General features: G+C 37.8%; 1 protein-coding gene across 10 annotated transcripts in view; it reads right to left on the reverse strand.

Moving 5' to 3' along the window:
* Positions 1–18,700, reverse strand: part of VPS13D (vacuolar protein sorting 13 homolog D) — a 110,759-nt gene that overhangs the window by 43,238 nt on the left and 48,821 nt on the right. For 9 of the 10 annotated variants that reach the window (XR_015704307.1, XR_015704308.1, XR_015704309.1 and 6 more), the window contains 18 exons: positions 18,024–18,234; positions 16,072–16,319; positions 15,215–15,406; positions 14,479–14,605; positions 13,391–13,533; positions 12,391–12,521; positions 11,967–12,142; positions 11,714–11,837; positions 10,630–10,865; positions 9,764–9,872; positions 8,964–9,124; positions 8,499–8,607; positions 6,384–6,563; positions 6,000–6,116; positions 5,512–5,661; positions 4,401–4,550; positions 3,475–3,571; positions 1,616–1,764 (listed from right to left, as the gene is read on the reverse strand). Coding sequence is in view for 6 of the 10 variants with exons in the window: in XM_087755417.1 (XP_087611543.1) it covers positions 1,616–1,764; positions 3,475–3,571; positions 4,401–4,550; positions 5,512–5,661; positions 6,000–6,116; positions 6,384–6,563; positions 8,499–8,607; positions 8,964–9,124; positions 9,764–9,872; positions 10,630–10,865; positions 11,714–11,837; positions 11,967–12,142; positions 12,391–12,521; positions 13,391–13,533; positions 14,479–14,605; positions 15,215–15,406; positions 16,072–16,319; positions 18,024–18,234 (2,810 nt within the window). In the remaining 4 variants the exon portion in view is untranslated. Of the gene's footprint in view, positions 1–1,615; positions 1,765–3,474; positions 3,572–4,400; positions 4,551–5,511; positions 5,702–5,999; positions 6,117–6,339; positions 6,564–8,498; positions 8,608–8,963; positions 9,125–9,763; positions 9,873–10,629; positions 10,866–11,713; positions 11,838–11,966; positions 12,143–12,390; positions 12,522–13,390; positions 13,534–14,478; positions 14,606–15,214; positions 15,407–16,071; positions 16,320–18,023; positions 18,235–18,700 lie in introns of all 10 variants that reach the window. The other variant, XM_087755421.1, reaches the window with a different exon arrangement.

The raw sequence follows: 18,700 nt of genomic DNA on the forward strand, positions 1-18,700 counted from the left end.
TAAATTACAGGTCTGATTTAAGTTTGCAAGTAAGAAAGGACCTATTTATTTTTTCAGTAAATGGATGACTAACTAGAGTAGTCCTCATTATTCACTTGGGTAGGAAGTAATTTCCTGTTTAACTATCAGATATTATATAAGGCAACTTTGTTAATACTGGTACCTAATAAAAATAATCTGTCTACACCAAATTACCAGACAGCAATGTCCAAGCCAGAAACATTAGAGGTAGTTAGAAAAAGCTCTACAAAGGCTCTACTGTGATTATTCTCTCCCTCCTACCCTGAACTCTCCTCTGCTACAAAACTGAATGGAACTCTTTCTGTGCAAGTTAATATACAGAATACAGTCAGCAACTGTTATCATTAGGGGAGAAAAAATGTATACGCTGAGTTTTCTCTTGGGAACAATGCTGGCAGCTGCCAAGACATATCCATGTGCAATCATATACCAAAGGCGGTAGGAAATCCAAACAGAACAGTGCACGTTACTAGTTCCTTAAAACCACTCACTACTAACACTGTTTTTTCTCTCTAAATTTGGGATAATCAGATGATAAGCATTTTTGTGTTGAAGCTAAAGTGGAAACACATTCAAGACACTGCTGATGATGTTGAATGGTAAGGAATATTACAGCTAGCTATTGAATTGTCCTCCTTTGCACAAGGATTTGGTAAAAGCAACACAAGAATGAAGGACTGATGGGTCATCTTGGTAGGACTGCATGATATACACTTGTTCCACAAAACTAAACTTCTTTAAAAGCTTGCACATCTTAATGTCCATAATATCAAGGGCACAAAAAAGCCTGGTCAGCGTCTCAATTTTGTTTTTTGAACACACAGGTTGAACAGGCAGCAGCTCAGTTCCTCCACAGTGGGGAGGGTGTTTTATGGTTTGGTTGGCTGGTTTTGTTCCCCCACCTTGGAGGACATTGGTTGTGTTAGCTCAGAGGGAACTGAAGTATTGCTGACTGTTGCCACCTTATTATGTCCAGGAAGGTCCCACCACACAAGTTGGGAATACTGGACGAGATTATCTTCTTGCTATAATTTGGAATCCCTGGTTCGTTTGAACGACTGTGCCAGAACATTTATTACCACATGAAAAGGACCAGATTTTCTACCTGTTTAAGTCCATATTCAATCTGAATTAACTTTAATATTGAACCGAATTGCACAGTGCTCATGCAAACCCTCCAATTCCAATGAAACAACATTTATTGGATGGAAACACTCAGAGTTGTCCTGTATTTCTGCTCCCTAAGTTGAGTAACTTATTTTTCTTCACCCTCACCTCAGCCCTCCCATATGATAGTCATTCCCTTTAAACCTCTTTACCATTGATGTAACTAAGATCCTTTTAAAGTAGTGAGTTAGTAGGTGAAGCTGGCTGTGCTTCAACTGAAATCACAAAAATGACAGAATATTACAGAAGAGACTGGAAATTATGCAAATTAAACCACAGAAGTTATTGAAACTTCTATTACTTGTAATTTAAATAATGGAAGAGTAAATGGAAATTAATAGTAGTAAGTTAAAGTTTCTGTTCCCCTTTTCCTCCTACAATAGAATTTCTTTACTTGGAAGCGCACTCTGTGAATGCGTTGGCGTACCTTGAGATCCAAAGGTAGCTTGTTGGAAGTGAAGACACTCAATTTTATTTGAGGCACACTAATTTTCAGATTTTCAAAGTAGTATCGCTTTTGTCCTCCACCTTGTTCAACAACCTTTTCATGGAGGTTTTCATCATGCTTTTCAACCTCTGCATCCAGACAAAACATAGGAATCAGAATAGATTATATATAAATAAATACGGGGTTATGAATGCATACTCTGTAAAGAGTTAATAGTTTCTCTGTACAAATAAAAAGTATGTGCGACTGCTAGTGTAGCCAGCAAAATTACTCATGCCTTGTGACATGAAGTTGACCTTTGAGGCTCGAGAATCTTTTTCAGATCTGCCTGCATCTCTCAAACCTGAATGTATTTGTAGCTAGATAAAAAAAAGTCATCCAAGTGCATAGTTTAAGTTATTTGAGCTTTTAATCTCACTTCTAATTGATATTTCAGCATACGGAAGCAAGGTGATACAAAGGTAACTATGCAATGTTTCCTACTGCGTAGCTGTGGTCTTAAAATATGTTTTCCTCTCTACTTTCTCTATACTTCCTTACACACGCAACTATCAATATAATGTACAAAGCAAGCAAAGCTGGCAATCTGTTCAATTATCACTACAGAATGGACAGAATGCCTACCTGGAAGACATTCAATACATCAATTTATGTACAGAGTGAGCCAAATTTGGCTGACGCTAACAGGTTCACATGTTATTTCTAAAAGCATCTTGCTGGTGTGAGAAGGCAGGGGGAAAGACGAAAGATGACAAAAGTCTTATGAACTCAGGTTGAACAATTAAACATGCTGAATGTAAATGACAAAATAATTTTTGTCTGAATCTTGGATGACATCATCAGCATCAGTGGATAAACTACAGAGAGGGTACAGTGGGTAAGGAAACAAAAACACAGCAAAAGCATCAGGGTAAACCACAACAAAGGACAGATTAGTAAACAGCATAAGAGCAAAACTCAAAATCTTTCTTTCTTCTTCATCGCTACAAATCTAAGTCCTCTGTGAAACTGGGAAACGTAATACTTGTATTTTTTCAGAGACAAGTCAGAAAATACTGTGGATTAGCCAGACACAGCACTCTTGAGCATCATTTGCAGGCTTGCCCACATTTGGAATCATGCCAAAAATAGTTTTTTCCTGCAACAGTTATTTCATTATATAACACTACACACCCTACTGCATAATAAAAGTGACTTTTTCAATTGCCACTCCAAAACAGACATTTCAGAAAGTTTCCAAAGTACAGATAAGCCCTACAACAGAAGGATTAGAACAACATCTATGAGATTAGAAGATTCAAGAGCTCTGTCTTGCCTCACTGAATAAGGAAAACTTACATTAAAATTAAAGCCCGGGGTATGGATGCCACAACTAAAAAGTCAGACAGCCAAAATTTTCCTTCAGTTAAGCAAGAGGAACTGCCCAAGGAACAAATGAACAGAGATCCCATTTCTAGCCTTGGGTTTAAATAAACAAACATTACTAAACAAAGTGGCTTGCTAAATTAATAACACAATTTATTTTATCCCAATTTAGATGAATCCAGAGACAGGAACTGAAGATGAATACTAAGCTCCTTCCCACAGAGGCTGAGCTCAGCCACTGTGTACTGGACAATAGCACGTTACATGGGTCATTACCTGAATACTGTACCAAGCTCAACATACGTGAACAGCTTTATAGGGGCCATTGAGGCAGTAGCTTTCCAGCTTTCTGTTCAACAGTGGAAGCTTCCAAGCAGCTAAGAGTTTCCTAGGCGTTTTGAACTTATTTTATATGCAAAGATCGTAATACTTCTGTATGCTGTAGAACTGGTCTTTGTAATTTTATACTATACCTGATTCAGACTGATCATAGCCAAAGAAACTCAATAGCTTCAGAAGTAGTTTCTCCTCAATTTGAACTGTGAACTTTCGAGCAGTGATCATCAGATGCTACAAAGATAAACAAGTCTCAGTTTACAGTATTAACACTAGAAATAAGATCCATGTAAGCCATTAAATAGGAAAATGTGTTCTCTTTCAACGGACTATTTTCACTGGAATGGATTCATAGTAAGGTTCCCACCTTCAAAATGTCTTTGGCAATTTTCTTCACTTACCTACAACTAGTGATGATTGTTTCAATTTTTTGGAAGGTATTGTGCTTCATTACCTAATACTAACACTTCAGAATCTGATGCTTAGCCATTTTCCAACATCAAAACCAGCTGTTCTTCAAAATAGTGTCAAAATACATGGGTGAAGATTCCAAGTGAGAAAATAGGTCTTGATAACCAACTCAGTTTTGCTCTCACAACGCAAACCACAGTTGGTGGATAAATTTCCAAACAACATCAATAGCTGCAGTACCAGAACAGGCTTTGTGCTGCAAGGTGACTGCTTATCAGAGAGAAGTAATAGCCTTGTACACAACTCGTGAAAAGCATAACATAGATATTCTGGTTCACCACACTACAATGGTACCTGTCAATCCTGAGGTGAGAATAATTGGCTTGAAAAGTAAGGTCACAGACATGAACAAACAGGGGTCAGGCCTAATTTGTTCTATTTTTGAACATATTATCCTGTTCACCACCGTACTGCAGCTTTAAACACAATGAACATGAGAAGGTGGATAGAGCATCCTTTAAGACTCAGTATTAATTCAACAAAGTGGATTTCACAAATTATTTAATTCAGATTACTAGTAAAAATTAGGAACAGGAAAGGTCATTTGAACAGAGCAATACCTGCATGGCACAAACAGAAGACTGTGGTTTACCTTGTATATATCAGTCAGCGCGTTTTTACTGGGAAATTTCACCGCATTTACTTGCACTGCAGGCCCAGTCTCCGCGGGTTCATTTTCACTCATCTTAGGTGTCAGAAAGAGCATAAAAGGTTGTGTGGTGCCAATAAGCTGGTTGTCCACCTACAGAGTGGACAAGACAGATGACAAAATCTGAATAGGTGACAATAAACAGCAAAATTGATCCTGTTTCTCTGAGGACTTAAAAGCTTTCAGAAATACATGGTCCCTGAGCCAGTGAGATCCTGAACATACTTGGTTATTGATCACCACTGAGACCATACCAAAAAATATTCAGAAATGTCCTCCATTAAAAACAGTGGTTATAGCTACCAACAAACAAAACCTATAACAAAATTGCTATGTTCTCTGTGACTTTTTTTCCTTTTTCAAAAAACACAGCCAAAAATATTAAACAACAGTGGAGTTAAGCTACTCCTGCATTTAAGTTTGACTGATGCATGTAAGTATCCATTTATCTCATGTAATCTACATCCGTACACACAATTCCCCTTCTGAGGAAATCTTACATATTGGGAACAGAATTCTAGTAATTTAGAGGACTTTTTTTCAGTAGAATAAAAACAGTCTTTACAGTCTTCAGTTTAACTTGTGAATTCTGAATTTCTGAAGACTGAACTGAAAACAAAGGTAAAGGCAAAACTCGGCAAAGTTGGAAACAAAATCTAGTTGAAAAAAATATGAGAGGTTTATATTTGTCTTATTTGTCTATGATTCTATGATTTATACTGTGGAACTACCAGCATTAGGACTTCTGCTTTCAGTAGCTGCTTTTTTTGTTATGCAATGACAAAGAGCCAAAAACCAGGAAGGGAGAAACAAAATAAAAAAGATTCTCACTTGCCTAATAGAAATCAACAGCATGCAATACCATACATCATTGTCTCAACTATTACTAAGTAGAGAACAGTGAAAAAAGGAAACACGGATGTTAAATGAAACTTCTATGATATTCAGGAATTGAAATCTCAGTAACAGCTGTAAACGTTTTTCAAGCCTATTATGACAACAAAAACTACAGAAGACCCACGAACAAATAAATTCCTTTCAAAATGGCAAATACCTGTATGTCTTGCACACTGAGCTCTAGCACCTGACTTGTCGACAGTTGTGTGTAGTGGACATTAATTCTTGTGAGGCTTGCAAAGACTAGCTCTTCAGGAACTTTGTTGACCAGAGACAATCCTATTCCACCTTCCAGTTTCACAAGCACCTGAGAAAGAAATATTTGAAGAGAAAAAAACAAACAAACACTAACAAACCAACACTGAAAACACCTGTGATACTGAATACATACTTCTGCAAAGAAGTTATTTTTTTAGACTCATCTCCAGAGAGGCCAAACAGCTCACTGATGGTGAGTGTTAAGTGTGGTGTTAAGACATATAAACCCAACTTCTAAGAATGAGGAGTTTTAGCAGGAAAATCTACAAGTTCATAACAAGAGGTCATCATGGGGAAAAGCTGATGAACAACCCCTCCAACCCCCCTCTAAAATCTAGAAAGGAAAAGGCTAAATAAAAGAGACAGATACTAGTTGTAGTATCTTACTTCTAATTCCTGCTCTGTATCTGGATTTTTTAACTTGCGTAGATCTTGTTCTGTAACTGGAAGTTCATCTCCTTCACTGGATAAACGATCATTTCTACGTTGGTTAAAATCCGTTATCTGATAAACAAATAAATTACTACAATGATCACTCTCCTATTTATAAATTACAGCTATATTGTCTTACCTTATAAAATCATTCTTTTTTTAAAAACAAACACAATGAAAACTTTTCTTGTAATTATTTCTGTTTCATGATATTCCCCTCCCCCTTCATATCATTAGACAGTTAACTTTTTATAAGAATTTAGAGATGCAATACAGAAAAAGGTATTTCACGTACAAGCAAATAATGAAACCAGATTCTAGGTAATGAAGGACTTTCACCTGTAGAACCCTAGTTGGCCCATCGGGGATGACTCTAACAGCTAGTACTCCCGACCCAGGCCTCATCTTCTGGTTTATGAACTGCTGTTCAGGTGGAACAGGCCCCAAAAGTTCAAGTGAAGTATCAGGACCAAGAACAACTTCTGCTCCATCATGAAGACCTCGTATTCCTCCCTTTGCCTGGAGAAAGAAATGAGTAAGGAAAAAAAAATTAAGTGATAGGTAAAGGCTTCAGATAACTATTTACATACATTGATTGAACAGTGTCTTTTACTTTCCTCTCCTTAGACAGCTCAAGAACAAAGTCATCTGAGACTCCATCCCAGAGTGAGTAGTCTGGGTGTGAGGGAAATTAACACATTTCTTACTCTTCAGAACTAAAAGAAAAGCAGCCCAGCAGCATTTTACTTGATATTACTAAAGCTTCTGGTAACTCATGTTTAATCAGCTTGGCAGCTAGAAGAAACAGCCAAGATCAATTGGCCAAGATCAATTGGCCAAGATATTAAGTATTCCCGCTGCACGTTCAGAAACTGAAGCTATCATATCATGATCGAACACGGGAAGACCTTCCTGAAAATATTTTCAAAATGACAGAAAGCTTTTTAAAAGATGAACTCTGGATCTGCAGATGAGAATGTAAATCCTTACTGAGTAAACACCTTAAAACAGCAACGCAGGGCTTTTTGGTTGCTTCAAACTGACAAGTAGTAACTTACTAAGCTACAGTAATTTGATCACAAAATGATCCGTGCAACATCATGGGACTAAGTAAAATATTTTTCTCTAGATCTGTTTTTTAGTATTAGAATTGAAACATAGCATTAAAGGTGGCAAAGGGACACCACATTGCTGCTGTCCTTACTGTATCTGTTCTGGAGGCTGGAACCTTCTTTTACGGCTACTACATTCCTTTAAAATTAATCAGAACAGAACTACAAATACAGTCTTAAAAGGTTATTGTGAAGCCTTAGGATTATTTTCTGTACTTTTTCTTCTTTGCTTGTATCAGAACAAGCATCTGAAACTTCAAAAATTGGTTTCTGCAGGATACCTCTAGTTTCACAGAGGACACATACTGTCCTGCTATTACAGAGCAAGCAAATGACCAAGATGCTGTTTTTCTGTCATTGCTGAGAAATATCCGAAGCGCATGTTTTGGGGAAATTACAAGGAATTTAGGAAGGGGGGGGGGGGAATGATCTCCAGTAGAACATGATGGTGTCCTATTTGCAGGATTTTCAAAGTGATCTTATCATTTCGTACTTTACAGATCCATTCCAGATTCATTGTGCGCATAAAAGACTCACTTTCATCACAGAGCTAACATGTTCACTAGGGAGGTACTTATTGCACTGAGTTGAGGTTGATTTGCATTGAAAAATAAATTGTGCCAGCTATGTCAAAATAAAACATTAGAAATAATGTAATTATTCATCACAAACATATATTGCTATTTCAACAATATGCAGGATAACTCATTCGAATTTGTTTGTAAGCAATGGATAAATATGGTTGAAACACTAGGAAAAAAAAAAAGGAAGAGCATCAAAATTCTTCTGATATTTAGTTCTAGAATTTGTAAAAGCAATCCAGTGTCTGTGAGTACAAATTCTAACATCAGCAGGCAGAATTATCAAATAGCTTACAAGTGTTAGCTGTCTGCAAGTCAGAGTTTCCTGGAACACAAAGAAAGAGCAAACAGTTCAAACCACTTTTAAAATTCTTATTACTAAAATGTTAGAACCGTGATTCTCAGAAGCGCTGGTTATACGCAAATCTTGGCTTTCCTCAGCGATAGTAACTGACACAACCTGCAGCACTTTCACATTTGGTACGTGTTAGAATATCAAGGCCCTGTTTATCACTATACTGTTCATTTTCAGCAACAGTGTACTATTATTTACTTTCAAATGAATAGTTTAATTATTTGAAATTGGTAAGAACCTTCAAACATGAATTTAAACCACACAAGCTGTTTGCAGAAATCTGGTTTCCTCTGTATTCTGAACTTTGGCCTCAGAACTTTTAGTTCACCGCAATACTAAGCCCAAACGCCTCTGTTATCTCTAACAGCAACAGTCCAAGCAAGTTCAACATACAATCAATACTGACCTGAACAACAAGTCCATGAATACCACAGGTCAACTTTCCATCACGAAAACTCCATGTCTGGGTAGTGCTGCGCCGTCGATCAGGCTTTCTCAACATCAGGGGCTCGTACCTGCAACGAAAGCATGCCACCCAATACTTAGAGGATCCCAACTTCTCAGTTTTACTCTTGAGATGTGTTAATGCCAAACACTTACTCTAATTTTGTTCAAGCTCATTTTCCTAATCTCACTTCTGAAGTGCTCTTTTAACAATCTGCTGCTGACAATACATTAGCCATGCTTTTAAAAATATTTCCAAGTCACAAAAACGATCATGAGGTCCGTTCACGAAGACGGATAAAATCTAGCTCTTCCACATGCCTTCAGAATCATTTCTTTCCTTATTCAGAGAATATCACGTTAAGTATGCTTTCAAAGACACGGTTAGAATCTACATCAGTTTCCTGAGAAACTGTGTGTGCAATACCTGTTATCTGTGACAGCTGCCAGACCTGCAATATCTAAAATCATACAAGAGTCCGCAGACCGAGGAGAAGGTTTATGGGGGTTATGAGGAACTGAAGAACCTTCATGGCAAAGCACTCCTGTGCCCGTCATCCTCCAAAGCTGGGATCGTTTTCCTGGCTCCTGTTGCATAAAAATTCAACATTTAAATGAACACAGCAGTATAGAGCAAATATCTCTGTTCTGTTTTGCTATCAGATGCTTTGAATTATAATTCTTGGAATGACTTGTGTAACTTCAGAGCCCTGAATTAGAAACTAGTTTGTATAAAAACTTCTAATTCAACTCTGATATTCAATGAATATGCATCCCACGTTAGCATTGTTAGATGCAGAGCTGTATTTACAAGCTATTTTTAATCTCAGCAATATTTAAATACAGTTTCTACTTCTTAAGAGCTCCAGAAATAGAAGACTTAGCTTACAACACAACCAAAAAGGAAGCATGCCCTACGTTGTAACTTCATCAGAACCTCCGACATACAATTACCACACTTGGTTGTCTTGGAGAAATTTACAACGTTCCTTACTACTTTTATTCCAATTTCCTTTTCTGTTACCCTTATCCCCATAAAAGTCTTACATGGAAGCACCACCATAATTCAAGCAACCTGAATTGCAATAACCTGTTGCTTTCAGTGGAGTCTGTCTCCACCCTTTAAAAGTTGCCATGAAAATGTTTTATTTTTTCCTGCTGGCAGGACACAATTTTACTTTAGCACGCAGCAATAGCATTTTAATAAAATCAGTTGTGTCTTGGTACCTTCTTTTTCAGTACAACTCGTTGAGTCTTTGGAGAAACATCAAGGACAAGCTCTGCATATGCAGCATCCTTATTTGAAGCAACTGGTCTTACACCTGGCTCCTGTAAACTAGAACACCAAGAAAACATCATCGTGTTTATTCAGAGTAGCTGCTTCCGCAGATTGAATTAGATCTGTACCAAAATCCAATCGAGGAAACTTACGCTTCCAATACAACCAATCAGACAAAAACTTATATTGGTTTTTTTTCCCTCTTGTTATTTTTGGAATTACCAGTGTAAGCTGTCAATTTGAGTACATTCTTAAAAGGGGCTTTGATTTCTCACTGCCACTAGGAACTTCACAGGCAAATAAGATGAATTCCAAAGACAATTTCCCACCTTATATTGAGGAAAGCAACAAAGCACATATCAATCTCTCAGAGCTGTTTTCAATAGCATATAAACTAATGCAAGTTTAAAATTCACACGCACGTCGAAAACAGGTAGGTCCTGTAGTCAAGTGTTCTTAATCCACCAAATGAGATTAAGCCCCCAGACATGACCCTAAACATCCCTGCTCTTCTAAGATCAGGGGTCACAGCAGATGCCATATGCTAAATCTTTCTCACTATGTGACAAAATAAACAATGGCAAGCTGCACCTATAAAGCTAAGTTACCACAACCAAATGAGGTAAGATACATAGCTTATTGACTGCCAGACTCAGCTGAATTTCGGCATTTCTTCTGCTAGCTACAAGGCTGACAAAAGTTTAGCTCCATCTGAAGAAACTTTCCAACAGCAACCATTAAGAGAATATGAACACAAAGCCCAAAGAACATCATGAACATTCAACGTATTTTCATCTAATAGACAAAGAATTACCCTGAGAAAGTGTATGTAGCAGCAATGTAAATGAAGTTTTCATAGTAAAGCTGCTTGCTATCTTGGAAGTCATTCATGCTACAGACGATTTCCGAGGAGCCTGCGCCTTTAACTGTCAGCATTATAAAAGGCGGCAGAACAGGTTCATCCCATGCATAATCCAGAGAGGTCATGGGCTTCACTTCAGTGTATAGTCGTGGCTCAACAACACCGTGCTGATTAAAAACAATTGGGACCTGTAACAGTTATGACAGAGGATTTAGTTTCATGCAGAAGTTGTTAATCACGCAGATTTTTTGCTATAATTTTTTCATTTTTCAGAAGTTGATGACCGAAACATATTCAGGTCTCTCCTCCCACCCCAGCCCCCAATGGTTTCATATGCATTTTCTTCCACTCGAGTCTCAATTAAGGATAGTCTCAAAGGCATGAGAAATGTCACCTTTGCTTTTATCAGTCATCCGCGGTTCAAAATGTCTTTAGTCCCATGGTAGCATCTCAAACCCTCCTACCCAAAATTAAGACACTTGCCCAGTTTTATTTAACAGCTCAGTACCAAAATCCAGAACGAGAACCAATAGCTATTAAGAGCTCTGTCTCCTGCTCTGATCACAAAGCAGTCAGTTAAGTCACTGTAAAATACGCAAAGTAAATACTCTGATTTTTGTAATCACCGACATGGAAGCCCAAAGACAGAGAGAAAGGAAGTGGCAGCAGTAGCCCAAGTTCTTTTTACAGGTTATTCAAGTGCTGAAAATAACACAGAACAGATTATAAACTATCACCCTAGCACAATTTTCTCATCAGTAATAATGATCTTCCTTGTAAGACTTTTAATGCACTCAGGAAAGCCACAACATTAGCACTATTATTTGAACAAGATGAAGTAGTTGAGTACTATCAATTTTTACTAAAACTTCAGAAAGTTACACTTATTATATACAAATACCTCTTGCTACACACACTTTCATTTTATTTCATTATACAAGGTAGCCAGCTCCCTCCTCTAGTGAATATAAATGAACTCCTACTTTTCTTTTTTTACTAAAAAATAAAAGAAAAAATGTGCTTTTTTGCTCTTTACCTTGGAAAAATTGTCTATGCGGAAAGGTGGCGGTAACTGATCTGTGTCACTGAACGCAATGCGGTATGTGGCTCCTTGAAGAGTGATTTCTACTCTTAAGAAGTAACATTTTCCCAGGGTGTCCCTGAACAAGAACAAACAAGTGCAAGAGAGGTAGGCTTCTGATCTGCGTTACCCACGGTCATAAGTGTCAAACAGCTGCTTCTACCAAAAAATGGAAATATGCTACAGAAGATTTATATATGATAACTACCTCATATTAATATGGAACGAGTTATTTTTGTTGACCTCAAAGCCCCCAGACCAAATGCAGTTTGGGACATCCATTAGTCTCACACATAACAGTTGATCATAATCGTTCCGCGGCCAGTGGAACACGACGCTGGAACCAGGAAGCGTGGAGATATAGCCATCAGGATTGGATGTTCCCTAGCGAGAGAAATTGGTAAATACATGTCCTATAGGTATTAGAAAACACAGTATTAATCTATGTACCTCTCAAATATGAACACAGCAATTCTTCTGTTAGGTGGATGCTGGTATTAGACTAATGAGAAAGATCCTCATAACCAGCCAACAATGCTTTCAAGTATAATGTTTGTGCTCTTTTGGGTTAGAAGACGCTGTGACTAACTACAGGTGTTGTAATAACAAGTAACAAAAAGGAAGCATCTTACCCGACCTCTGGCAAATTCGCGCTGAACAAAGGCAAGCTTGTAGGTTGATTTGTTGTCTAATAGGTAACGGGGCGCAAATGTCACCATGCATGTATCAATATAACGGCCTCTGCCTTTTTTAACATCAATACCTAGTAATAAAAACAAGTTAAAAATAAAGCTATTATTTACAAGAGAAAACAAAAGACATCTGCCACAATATATTTCACATAACAGAAATTCTTTTTCTTGGGTTCCTGAGATGCACTGTTTCTGCCATACCACTGCCATATTTTGAAACATTATTTTAAACAGTAAACATAATTTTATGCCACCTGTTACCCTCTGTTTCTCAAGTACAATTTAGCGATAATAAGCACTGAAGATAAAAAAAAAAAAACCAAACAACTATTTCCAATCACAAGTAAATCAATGCAAGTAATTATTCCGCTTTTAAACATATGAAAAATTCCTCAAAAATCACTGTGGAGTAACTTCCAAACTGTCATTTCATTAAAAACTAAACGCTTCCGAGGAAATTGTACTTTATGTACCCTAGGAGCACAAGGAAGACAGAAGTTGCACTCCTCCACGTCAGCCTACAGAGGCACCACAAAGCAAAAGCTGCAGAAGTAGCACATGGCTGAACGGTTACCGTACATAGACACTCAAAATAACCAAAGACAGTAATGCGGTAGGATTTCAAATGTACTTTCAAGTAACATACAGGGGGAATAAAGACAGAGAAACAGAAAGAACAGTTTGTAAATGCAGTTATTAACACTCAATGATGAAATGTTAAAATAAAAACAACTGAAAATTGATTTTTAAGCTAATGAAATTCAAAATAAAGACGTACAAATACTTAGAATACTATTTTTTGTTTAATAATTTTCTCTGGAGCCTCAAAAACCTTTAGCAACATATGTTGCCCTGCTGTAATTGTTCTGTTTCTGGTGTCACTGACATCATGTCTTACCAAGTTCAACAGTATTTCTCAAACGTTCCTCTCAACACATACCAATGTTATAAATGAGGCCTGGCCGGTTTCCATGCTGGATCACTTTCAGGGCCCTGACACCACTACCACCATCCAGGGAGAAACCCTGGCACCAGCCAGGCATACCTTCAGGATGGATTCCTTTTCCAACCCGCATTGTACAACTAAGGGCAAGAAGAAAACACAAAGATTTACTCATTTAAACGAAGGATCAGATATCAACACGATGCTGATGACCAAACACATACCCAGATACAAAAAGAACACCTGTGTTTTAATATAAAAGCATTAGAAGCCACAATAAATCTCTTCTTGAGTTATTCATTCTGCATTTCTGCCATAAGCTCTTTTAACATATTGGTCAAGATTCAGTGACCATTTCTTGGAAAAGGCTTGGTAATTTTCAGACTGATTAACCACAACAGCATCTGTGTGTCTTTTTTCTTTGAAAGAAAAAAAGAAAAAAAAAATTGGAATAAATTTTTATGATAAATTTAAACTGTTGTTCATTTGAGCAAAAATCCCAGAACGTTTCAGAGAAATTTACTTTAAATCATGTTCTTATTTCTTATTTTCATGGAAAAAGCAAGTTCTCTCCTTGATGCCAGATAAAGTAGCTGAAAAGTTTCCTTTCCAAAAACCTGCCATTTCCTTCTACATCAGAATCACAATAGCTCTGCTGCATACGGACTTCCTACTAAATGCCTGCTACTACTTCTCTATCAACATTCAGAGTTTAGGATTAGGGGTTTGGAGTGGGTTTCTTTTAGTGGCAGCAAAGTCATTTCTACAACTCGGTATGTCTCTTCAAAAAGTTTTTTGATTTTTCTTACAAAAGAAGCATGAGTTCAAAACATGCAAAATAAAACCAGAGTAGCCTGCGGACACAACAGAATTAGCCAATCAAGGAGTTTTCAGTAGGAAACGTCTAAAGATCCAATATGCTTATTTTAGTATTTCGAAACTTAATAACTTAACAGGTCATCTTAATAGGGAAGGACTTTTCCTACATGATATTCATTCTAATGTATCAGCACCCAATCCTCTGTGAATTACTTTCATACTTTGGAAGGTTCCTACTTGTCTGCTCTTCTTGTGGTATTACTTACAAGTTTGGCTGTTCTTTATCAGCATAACAGAACAGAAGTGGGCTGAGGCTTCTAGCAAGCTCATGCTCTTCAAACTGACCTGCAGCATCTGTTTTTGCATTATCTTGTCTGAAGATAAGTGGTAATCCTTTAAGTAAACACAAAAAAAACCAGAGTGTCAAACTGCACTTCACCTTTGCACAAATTAAAATGAGAATGGTAAAAGCTACTTCAAATTAAGGAACAACCTAAAATATTTTGGTTGTAATATTAGCCATTAGTCTGCATGCATCTTCCCTCGCGTTCTCCATCTAACCTGTTTAACAGCTAGACCTATTAACAGCCCTGAGCCGTGGAGTCTCGTCCATGCAGAAAAGTTCTTGTAGCTCTGAAAGTGCCAATGGGTGTCAGCATAGAATAACTGCGATTTAGACCTGTTGCTTTCTCAAGGCATTTCAGTCTTTGAAAACCACAATTTTAACAGTGATCTAATCTATGTTGATTTATTTAGAGGTACAGTAGCTCGTGTTTGAAAATCTGCAATATAGCAACTAAAATGTCTAAGTTATCTGCTGTAACGTTCATCAAACAATAGCTGCTGGCACTGTAAAAAAAAAAAAAAAATCCTGCAACTTTAATTCCTCTTAAGCAGTGTTTAAAAAGCACTACTTGGCTAGAATGCAAAGCAAAACACTGCATGAAATCTTTATTTCCCGGTTCATGATTACAGCTATGAAAGAAAATACTGTAAACTTACCTGCTTTGTTGATTAACCAATATGGCGCTGAAATGAGTATTTTTAGAGAACCTTCAGCACGACACACAATCCTTATGGTCAAATTTAGCAGTCGTTTGTTGACATCATACAATCGCATCCGCACCATATAGTTTTGTGTCCCAGGAGGAATCAACAGCTCCTTGCAGACTGGGAAGTTTTCTAGCAATACCCCTACAGAAACAAAACAAAACGAACCCGAACATCACCCACACAGAAACATTTGTTTCTGATAAGCGTACAGGTGCGTGTTTCCTATGGCTTGATCTTTCTGAATATTTCACACAGCTTGCCCAGATTAACTTTTAAATCTGCCCAGTGTAGTAACCTCTGACCTCATGAAGAAGTGCCTCAATTTAAGTCACAAGCAGCAAAGAGAGTTCTGTAAAGAACCCTGCTTAGGGCAAATTACTGCCTTAGGCACCAGAAGTCCTGCCAGTGTTGAACAATTCCATACATACTCTCAACAACAACTTTTTCTGTCAGAAAGAAAACAGGAAAACCACCCAAAACGTTGGGAACTTATTTGATTTATTCCCTTCTTTATCGCTGTTCTCTCCAGCTTCCACTCTCGGGAAAATGAGAAAAGAGCCGAATAAGGAACAGACCAAGACGGCTGACGGATTTGAGGGAATGATGGTAATATTAGGGGTTTTTTTTGGATGCGTGCACTTCGTTACTAACTATAAGAAACCCTGCAACCCAATGAAATAATCATATAAATGTTTTCATTTTTGAAATTTTTCCATTCTTGCACCATAGTTCCTTGTACAAGAAACAGTTATAATGAGGTACTCCCCTAGGAGGATCAGAAAGTGTCATCTGAAAAAGAACCTTACCAAGCTCAATGTTCTGAGATGTATCGGCCGTGTGCAATGCTGCCTCTTTGCCAGGCTTTAACGTCCCGTTAATTGGCGTTCCTTTAACATAGAACTCAAGTTCACAAGGTAGCAAGTTACAGATTACCACTGTTGGCAAGAGATAAATAGTATGCCCAGGCTGTCTGAAAATCTGTTTAGCGCTGACAGAAAATATGTTGGAAGGCATGTAATCCGGGTAATTTTCTTTCTTTATAGCCACACAAAACCTGTGAAGGCAGACGTATATGAGAAGAAGTCAATAAACTCGATGGAATAATTGAACCCTGTCTTTGTGTATTGAACCAAACCCCACAACATGCTGTAACTTCAGGACTGATAGCAAAACCAGCATTCAGAATTGTTCTCCACATAATCACTTTAGAGTTTGATGATAAGGTGTTTTGTATTTATGCCTAATGTTAAGGCAACAGGAGTTTCCTGATTCTAAGCAAAGAATTAATCTCGTCACTGAAAAAACTCATCTGTTCAGAGACCTAACACAAAATTGCTTTTACAGATTACCGACTTTAAAACCAACTTCCATAAACTCACAGGAACATGTTATCAACTATTACTAAAAAGAGATTTTCACTATTAAACTATAATCATGTTCTTAAACATAAATGCTGAACGTGTCCTTCTTCCCAGTAGATATATCCTTGCTTTGGCCACCTGACAGTTAAGTTTTTCATTAGTTAAGGTAAAAAATAGAGTAAGTAAACCTTCATTTTAAATAATTTATTAATTTTCCTTGCTCTGATACGTTCAAAAACAGTGTCTTAAGAAACGAACTATGGAAGTGACACACAGCAGTAACTATATAGTACGCAAAGGTCATTTCCTGAAACAATTTCCATAATCTCTATTCTTAAACTGAAAGCATCCCTAAATCCATCATATCAGGTAACTACAAAATTCCATTAAGTCCTCACTGTGCAGCGACATTTTTGGGCTTAGAACAGACTACAGGACGTTCAGAACAAAGAATGAGTATTTGTGAACACACTATGGCAAACTACTCATTATTTTTAGTGAGACAGACCAGATAATTTAACATAAGTCCACATTCTATTTTCTAACCTTTTCTTTTTTACAATATTAATAGTGTGCTTACTTTGTATTCTCAGACATTTGCTAACAGGCACTGTCAAAGGGGCTTCAAGGAGCCCTGCAGAAATATAGCAGTTACGTTTCAATGCTTTCTCATTATTCAACAGACCAAACAAAACATCCCATTAAACTGCAGAAGCTTTCACCTCTAAGTATTTTCTTTCCTGTTGTACTGGTTTTGGCTGGGACAGAGTTAATTTTTTTCATAGTAGCTAGTACGGGGCTATGTTTTGGATTTGTGCTGAAAACAGTGTTGATACCACTGGGATGTTTTTGTTACTGCTGAGCAGGGCTTACACAGTCAGGGCCTTTTCTGCTCCTCACCCCACCCCACCAGCGAGTGGGCCAGGGGTGCACAAGAAGCTGGGAGGGGACACAGCTGCGACAGCTGACCCCAACTGACCAAAGGGATGTTCCATATGATGTCATGCCCAGCATATAAAGCTGGGGGAAGAAGGAAGGAAGGCAGGGGGACATTCAGAGTGATGGCGTTTGTCGTCCCAAGTCACTGTTAAATGGGATGGAGCCCTGCTTTCCTGTAGGTGGCTGAACACCTGCCAGCCAATGGGAAGGAGTGAATGAATTCTTTGTTTTGTTTTGCTTTGCCTATTAAACTGTTTTTATCTCAACCCATGCGTTTTCTCACTTTTACCCTTCTGATTCTCTCCCTCATCCCACCACGGCCGGGGGAGGGAGCAAGCGGCTGGGTGGTGCTTTGTGGCCGGCTGGGGTTAAACCACGATACCTGTTATTCACTTTCACAGTATTTCATTTATCAGAAGATAACATAGCTTACAGAGAAATAATTAGGTCTTAATTACCTGAAAAATCGGCTATTTTCAGACTCCATCGAATGACACTCGCGCTTGCTGCTGCATACTTCTGCTGTCTTCTGAACATTAGTCCAATGAATTGGAGCCTTACAGAAAAAGACTCCCATTCCTTTTGGCCTGGCTTGCAAACGCCAAGATGTAAGATGTAATGGAATAGCAAAGGAATCTCCTGGCATAACTGCTGGAAGAACTACAGGTTCTGCAACCAGAGAAGAAAATATACCTATCAAAACAGGCCCCTTTACTGAAAAGCATAAAATTTTAAAATAGCAAGTCTCAAATTTTTGAAGGAACACACCTTGTTTTAACATAAAACGCTAGCTACTTTATGTATGTTTCAAACAGCAACCCGTTGTTTTAAGTGCTATTAACAATGTGGCAGCAGGCAAATTTAGGCGTGTAAATCTGAAACTGGAAACAGACTAAAAACTTGCTGGAATTCAAATTCTTTTTCCTTGGATGCTTTAGTGAAAATGTTTATTTCAAAAAGACCTCATTCATTACATTTTGGGTACGTGATCACATATCACTACGTTTCTAGATTGCACCTTTGCATGCTAACACTTGAAACCTTCTAGACTACTGCTAAAAGATACAACATGCTACATACAGAAATAAGGTTCAGTCTTTAGAGTCTCAGCTTTTCCTGTTTACCTGAACAATAA

This window comes from Nipponia nippon, unplaced genomic scaffold (assembly GCF_047370975.1).
Source record: "Nipponia nippon isolate SJK-2023a ecotype South Korea unplaced genomic scaffold, ASM4737097v1 scaffold_19, whole genome shotgun sequence".
Taxonomy (NCBI): domain Eukaryota; kingdom Metazoa; phylum Chordata; class Aves; order Pelecaniformes; family Threskiornithidae; genus Nipponia; species Nipponia nippon.